The sequence below is a fragment of the Euprymna scolopes genome, chromosome 22, assembly GCF_053919585.1.
Source record: "Euprymna scolopes isolate OS-2025 chromosome 22, ASM5391958v1, whole genome shotgun sequence".
Taxonomy (NCBI): domain Eukaryota; kingdom Metazoa; phylum Mollusca; class Cephalopoda; order Sepiida; family Sepiolidae; genus Euprymna; species Euprymna scolopes.
In genome coordinates, this window is record NC_136503.1 from 84,426,931 (window position 1) to 84,435,455 (window position 8,525).

General features: G+C 29.8%; 1 protein-coding gene across 2 annotated transcripts in view; it reads left to right on the forward strand.

Annotated features, from left to right (window-relative positions):
• Positions 1–3,797, forward strand: part of LOC145243530 (nucleoporin NUP42-like) — a 34,977-nt gene extending 31,180 nt beyond the window's left edge. For both annotated transcript variants that reach the window (XM_080106501.1, XM_080106500.1), the window contains one exon: positions 2,938–3,797. In XM_080106501.1, the coding sequence (XP_079962627.1) occupies positions 2,938–3,683 (746 nt within the window). In that variant the 3' untranslated portion in view covers positions 3,684–3,797. The remainder of the gene's footprint in view (positions 1–2,937) is intronic.
• The last annotated feature ends 4,728 nt before the right edge of the window (positions 3,798–8,525 follow it).

An 8,525-nucleotide genomic window follows, 5' to 3' on the forward strand; every position in this document is an offset into this window, starting at 1 on the left:
GAATGCTTACTTATATATGATTTTTGATACAAGATTTGTATTTATCATACAAAAATACATGAGAATAGCATTTTGTTATTTTTGTTTTTGTGTAATAAAAATTAATTAACTTTTTGCTTTGTATTGGATATTTATTGCACCCACTGTATATATATTTAATATATATATATATATATATATATATATATATATATTACAAAATAAAAAAGAATAATATATATATATATTACAAAATAAAAAAGAATAATATATATATATATATATATATTACAAAATAAAAAAGAATAATATATATATTACAAAATAAAAAAGAATAATATATATATTACAAAATAAAAAAGAATAATATATATATATATATTACAAAATAAAAAAGAATAATATATATATTACAAAATAAAAAAGAATAATATATATATATATATTACAAAATAAAAAAGAATAATATATATATATATATATATATATATATTACAAAATAAAAAAGAATAATATATATATATATTACAAAATAAAAAAGAATAATATATATATATATATATATATTACAAAATAAAAAGAATAATATATATATATATATATATTACAAAATAAAAAAGAATAATATATATATATATATATATATATATATATATTACAAAATAAAAAAGAATAATATATATATATATTACAAAATAAAAAAGAATAATATATATATATATTACAAAATAAAAAAGAATAATATATATATATATATTACAAAATAAAAAAGAATAATATATATATATATTACAAAATAAAAAAGAATAATATATATATATATATTACAAAATAAAAAAGAATATATATATATATATATTACAAAATAAAAAAGAATATATATATATATATATATATTACAAAATAAAAAAGAACATATATATATATATATATTACAAAATAAAAAAGAATATATATATATATATATATTACAAAATAAAAAAGAATATATATATATATATATATATTACAAAATAAAAAAGAATATATATATATATATATATATTACAAAATAAAAAAGAATATATATATATATATATATATATATTACAAAATAAAAAAGAATATATATATATATATATATATATTACAAAATAAAAAAGAATAATATATATATATATATATATATATTACAAAATAAAAAAGAATAATATATATATATATATTACAAAATAAAAAAGAATAATATATATATATATATTACAAAATAAAAAAGAATAATATATATATATATATATATATATTACAAAATAAAAAAGAATAATATATATATTGAGTAAAATGATTGATAATTTATAATTAAAATGAAAAATTAAAAATCGATTTCAAAAGGAAGAACAAATAAAATCAATAAATTGTACTATCGTTTCGGAAGCAATGTTTTTATTGAGACAGACAATACGTCTAGGACAATAAATTCATCATTTGATTTTATAAATCAAAGTCTCCTCATCAGCAAAAAGCGTGGCTGGGGTTTTAAAGACACCAAAAATAAAACTAGCATTTTTTTAAGTAAGGCAGATATATCTTTTATTCGTTCACCTTTAATGCCCATAAGTATAATCGTCATTCCATTCATTGGGATGTTGTGAAATGTAGTTTATGAATGGTTGAATATATATATATATATATATATACATACACTCCTATAAATTCGTTTTTCTTTTGTGTATATTGATATTCATATTAAAACCCTCTTTTCTATTTATTTAAAAAGAAAATACAATTTTCTTATATATGGGTTGTGGAATTGCACTAGCAAAAGATCTAGCTAATTTGCATATTCTTTTAAACATTCATTTTAATTAATTCGCTAATAGTTTTTTGCGATTTTCTTATGGGATGATCATCTTTAGTTAACTATTACGTGTAATTATATTCATGCAGATATTCTACATAATTTATATTTGCATAATATTTGCATAAAATGTTTACAGTAAACACAAAATTGTTTCCATATATATTTATGTATACGTATATATTTTTGTTTAATCTATATATCTATAAAAGTGAACGTGTCTGTGTGTGTGTACATTTCCCTATGCAATAACTCTGTCAATTTAAAGTCTACAGACTCGAAATTTGATATACAGGGTACTGAGATTTGGGAAAATCTTTGTGATCGGTTTTCGGCCAGAAATTTGGCTGTTAAGGGGTTAAAGTTCAATGATTTGACTTTTGAGTACTCTACCAAACTCCTCCGCCAATTTTGGGTCTAAACACTTGAAATTTTAGATATAGGTTCCTTGGACATGGATCTAACTTTAGAGCCCAAAACAATGAAAGTTAAGGGGTCATAATAGGGGTCAAAGTTAAAAAACAATTGACTGCTATATTTCTTTTTTTTTTTTTTTTTTGCTCAACGTACACCACCAAACAGCTGGGCAACGCCGGGCTGAAATGCTAGTGTATTATATATATAAAAGTGAAAGTGTCTGTGTGTACATTTCCCTATGCAATAACTCTGTCAATTTTCAGTCTACAGACCTGAAATTTGATATACAGGATACTGAGATTTGGGAAATCTTTGTAATCTGTTTTAGGCCAGAAATTTGGCTGTTAAGGGGTTTAACGTTTTGACCTTTGAGAACTCTACCAAACTCCTCCTCCAATTTTGGGTCTAAACACTTGAAATTTTAGATATAGGTTCCTTGGATATGGATCTAACTTAATAACTTCATTTGAGCCCAAAACAATAAATATTAAGGGGTCAAAGTTAAAAAAAATTCATTTTTTTTTTTTATTTTGTTTTTTTTTGCTCAACATACACCTCCAAACACCCAGGCAATGCTGGGCTTAAATGCTAGTATATATATTTATTATTATTATTTTTTATTTTGTAATTTTATAATCGTCATTAAAATGTCCATGACTTCTAAATGTCACACTCGATCCGTTCTTCTCTTTTTTTTTTTTCAGCTTCGGCTTTCGGATCTTCAAATGCACTCGGACAAGGTGGCGGTTTTGGTGGAGATTCTTCAAAAGTCTTTGCAAACACTTCGACCAATTTATTTGGCAAGTCTGAACCAGCAGCAAATCCATTCACAGGCCAGAACAACGCTTTTGGGGGCACGCCTACTGGCAGTGCATTTGGCCATTCAAGTCCAGCTCAGTCATCAGGGACAAGTGTTTTTGGAAATAGTGGTGGTGGTGGTGGTGGCAGTAATGCTGCTTTTGGAGGACAAATGGGTTCGTGCATATCAAGTGTGTTTGGTAACACAACAAACCAAGGAATCACGCCACAACCGCTGAACCAGATGGCATCTACTGGTAATGTATTTGGCAACCAAGGCTTAACCAATACGCCTCAGGGTAATGCATTTGGTGGTGGTACTTCTGTCTTTGGAACTCCACCTATCACCACTGGAACTTCTCCGGCCACTGGTCTCTTTGGTAAACCTGCCGCTCCTGCTACTGGTTTTGCCCAACAGTCAGTTTTTGGATCTGGAATGTCGGCCTCTGGTGGAAGTAGCGTGTTTGGTGCTGCACCTGCTGCTGGGGGCTCCGTCTTTGGTCAGCCGACACCGTCTGCTTCTGAAATCACCCCAACAATGTATACGCCCCTTGAAAATCTCACGCCTGCAGAACTGGAACAGTATCAAGCACAAAAGTTTACTCTGGGGAAAATTCCGACACGACCTCCACCCTATGAACTTTGTTTTTAATTAAATAAGACAATGATTCATTCCAAAGATTTGTTTCTTTTCGTTCACTTTTTAGGTGACGAGTAAGACGCTGGCAAAACCTATCCATATGTACAAATACATCATTTTAACTCAGTTTTTATCCTTGTTAATTATAAACTTACCAATGCTTTCTACATTACAAGCGAATCAGATTCTTTAGGTCGGCCAACTGTATTCTCAGCACCATATTTATATTAGCAGCTGAAAAGAATGTATTTAGCACAACACTATATGTGACATCGCTGAAATCATACATATAAAAAAAAAATTAGCCCTCCCCCCAAAAAAAATTTCAAATTGATTTCATAAAAATTTTCCGCTAAAATATCAAAGCTTTTCTACTACAAATAATGAATAAATAATTTATTTTTTTTTAGATGATGATCGATAAATTTGTATTTTGCGTTTCTCATTTTAGATGTTATTCTCAAATGGTTCAATCAATTTAACCTCCGACCTTCTTTAATGAATTATGTTGAACTTTGAAATCTGTATGAAATTTTAAATGGAGCCTTTTATTTAATCAATGGCGAGAGATCTTGGTCTTGTTGTGTAACTGTATTCTAAGAATACAAGTACAAATTACTTATGACTTCTACCTGGTCGGAAATTGTCTGCAAAAACCTGGAGGTTAAAAGTTCAATCCTCAATCGATGCAAGACAATTATGAATTACTTAAAACATTTACCTGGTCATAGCTGATGGGATAAGAACAATCTACCTTGTTTATTAAATGAAAGTTTCAATTTGTAATTTTGTATATATTCATGAGTTCAACATAAAGATTTCTGAATTCAGAAAGACACAACTGAAGAAAGTCGGAGGTTGGAATAACATCCGAAATGAGAACAGTAGTCTGAATAAAAATACTAGGAATAATGATAATGATAATGATAATATTAAAAATAATGAGTAATAATAATGATGATAATTGTAATGATAATATTAGTCTGAATAATATTAGGAACAATGATAATTATGATGATAATAAGAGCAATGATAATGATTAAAAATAAGTAATAATACTGATAAAAATGGAAATAATACATAGGATTACTTGTAACTTTTTTTTTGTGCCATCTCAATAATATGGCATTAGTACGAATTAACTTACCCACAGTTTATCCCCGATTTTTAGGGGGAGATTGCATATACATTGTACAAATTTATATTCGTACTTGTCCTGGCATTAACTCAGAGTGAATTAAGTTGGCACGAAATAAGTTCACTGCGTCAAGGCGATCCACCTGCAACAATTAACAGCTAAGTCTCCAGCATATTCCAGCCATTCCTGGTTTCAGTACCAAATATAAAAAAAGTGTGTGTGCAGGTGGGGGAGGCATGTCTGTGTTCACCGTTTTTATCCGTATCTTCAGTTGGCCACTTTTGCACTTTCTTCAGTCAGCGAGTGTAATTGGGTGTCACCAACTTGAAAATGAATTTCTCCACAGATTGTTGAAGACTCTGTCACCAGCGAAATCTCTTTTTAAGAAGAGTCACCGTGATGCCGATGCTGTTGTATCTTGCATTAATGGTACAATTTAGGATTGGTCAGAGTGGTTGATGCCTTTGCACAAAAACTTTGTGAAAGTTTTTGTGCAAAGGCCAAATCTCGCAATGTTATTGTGTATCTATCAGCGTGTGATATATTGTTAGTTTTGTTGAGTTTTATCTATTGTCAAAATCATGGTCTACCCTGGATGTGGCAGAAAACTGCTTGAATGCAATCAGTACAGATTGTTTTTTGGGGCGCTGTGGCTTTTAAGATTTTTTGGCAATGGTGTCATTTGTAATGATGGGAATTTGGTTGAAAAAGAAGTTGATTGACTAAACAAAAGTTTTGTCAGCCAACCTTCTCCTTATGTTGTACAAATAATTGTCTTTGTTCAAAAATGTCTTGTAAATGTCAGTGTATGAAAACAAAAAAGAAAATCAAATGAATTAGGGTGTTAGTTCTTGGATTGGGAAATTCATCTCGATTTCCGCATTTTCCCCATTGACACCTCATATCCCTATTAACTCTATTAATTTGTCAATTAATAAATCAACAAAGCATACACTTTTTATCCCCCCCCCCCTAATAAATTTATTTCCTATTGGTAAATATACTAATCATGTTGGGTTAATTTTAAGAAAAAAATTATTGATTTTGAAAAGTGTATTTTTCTTAATGAAAAATATTACTCGTTATTCTGTGTTACTTTTAATAAATTTGTTTAAAAAATAATTGTTTTAATTAGTTGAAACAATATTATTTTTAAGAAATATAAATATACAAGAAAAAACTATCTGTCCCAGGATGAGTAATTCTCTAAAGTTTGCACCACTTTTGTGTCTCCTTAATGAAGATTAAAATCTAAATAAAATTATTCTAAACCTTATTTCTTGAGTCCTTATTTCAATTTTGGTCAAAACCCGTTAAATAATTTTATTTCTAGAAAATGTCTATAATTTAAGCTTAACTGATTTAAAAAGAAAATCGAATTTCAAGGAATCTTATTTAATTGCTGTCTGATGCCTATGGATCCAATTCAAAGCAAATCAGAAATATTTGAATTATCAACTTGAAAATATTACTCATATTATGCCCTCAATACACCCTTTAAAATATTCAAAAGAAACTGAAAATTGTTGAATATTTATTAATTGGTGTCTAATAACTATTGTTATAATTTCATAAAAATCAGTTTTATCTGAATTTTCATGAAGGGCTTCCACCCCTTTTTGCCAGCTTTGCATGAAACTAAATTAAATATATCTTACAATATGACCCGTTATACCTAACAACCGCATTCCAAAATTCATAATAATCATTTAATGAATTCATGCATAGGCATACATCTATGCTTATATAGTTCTATCTTTATGTAATAAATTAGCGAAAACACCTGTCAGTGGTGGGTTTCTCAAAACTTCCGCATGTCAGTTCAAATGAAAAAGAAAACTTCACTTTAAATCACAACAAAATAATTTACAAAATTATTTAGGTTTATGATGATGATTGATATTGGAAGGAGTAGCTGAAAAGCTATGGGTTTAGAAAAAGTTGAACCTTGAAAGATGGCATAAAAATGAGCTGAGGGTGAGTGCTTCATCTAAATGACTACAGAAGAAACGAAAATCTTTTATCTTTTTTAACCTATTTTATTTATTTCTTTATTTATTTATTTTTTTACATGAAGGACACCATTTATCAAGGCCTGGAAGCCACTCTGGGATAAGGGTTATTGTGTGCACAGTAATCAATGGGATAGTGTCGTAGTAATCGTTAGTATTCGAGATTTGATAAAGTGTCTTACTTAAGGGGGGGGGCGGTTCATCAGGAATTTGTTTATGTTGGACTTGAAGACATCCAAGTTGTAGTCAAGTGGGAAACAGGCAAACTGAAGAGAGTTCCACAGGTGCACTTTTAAGAAAGAAGCTTTGTTCATGGAATCTACGTTTTGATTTAGGCACAGATAAAGAGTGGGGAAAATTATTGACAGTGGTTTCAGCTAGACGGGTGTTTATCGTGAAAGATTGGCGAGGGGGATCAGAGATTTGGAGCTCAGACGAGCACTTGCCATGGAAATAACAATGAAACAAAGACAGGCTCGCAATGTCTCTTCTGTGGGAGAGAGGTTGCAGAGAAGAGAAAAGGGAATCCCCCACTAAGCCACGAAGTCTATTTTGTACTCTGTCAAGGCAGGATAGGTATTTTAAGCAGCTCCTACCCAGATGTGGCAGCAGTACTCCAAGGGATCGCTCTGCATCAATCTCAAATAGTTTGATGATTTTAAATAAACAAAGAAACATGAACAAAATTTCCAGTAATAAAAAAAAAAGATGTCAAATAAGATGATTTGACTAAAATACGATCTTGATTTATTTTTTTATTTTTCTAACTAGCCGTGTAAAGGTTCAGATTATTTTAGTTTTTGGCTTGAAAAAGAAAAGCTAAAAATATAGGAATGTTTGTATTTTTACATGCTTTTTTTAAAAGCTAAAAATATAGGAATATTTTTTTTTTACATGCTTTTAATTTTGAATAATGGGTTTTAAAAGTTCAAGAACTTGTAACATCGATAAGGAAATCAGTTGTAGTTGTTGAGCATCATCCATTTTGTATGAAATCAGATTGTTGTTGGAATTCATATCATTAATATCTTAAACTGTTTTGCTAGAAAGACATTTGATACTTATGGGAGAAACCACATGAAGGTTGCCAACATTTCTAAGAAATGAATTTGAACTTGGCGCACACAGAACAAATCGAATTCGAACTTGGCGTACACCGAACGAATCGAATTCGAACTTGGCGTACACCGAATGAATCGAATTCGAACTTGGCGCACACCGAACGAATCGAATTCGAACTTGGCGCACACCGAACGAATCGAATTCGAACTTGGCGCACACCGAACGAATCGAATTCGAACTTGGCGCACACCGAACGAATCGAATTCGAACTTGGCGCACACCGAACGAATCGAATTCGAACTTGGCACACACCGAACGAATCGAATTCGAACTTGGCGCACACCGAACGAATCGAATTCGAACTTGGCGCACACCGAACGAATCGAATTCAAACTTGGCGCACACCGAACGAATCGAATTCAAATTTGGCACCCACAGGTTGCCACTCTGTGTTGTTAACCACGTATCACCATCACTGAAGATGTTAATTCCAAATATATGCTTAGTTTGATTCTTAGATCAACTAACAGTAATGCTGCAACACATATACATACAACCTTGCTTTATATATATATATACAGTGATGATCATATTTATTGGCACGGTAAAATAAAAGTTAAATTTTGTCTAATAAATTCTAAA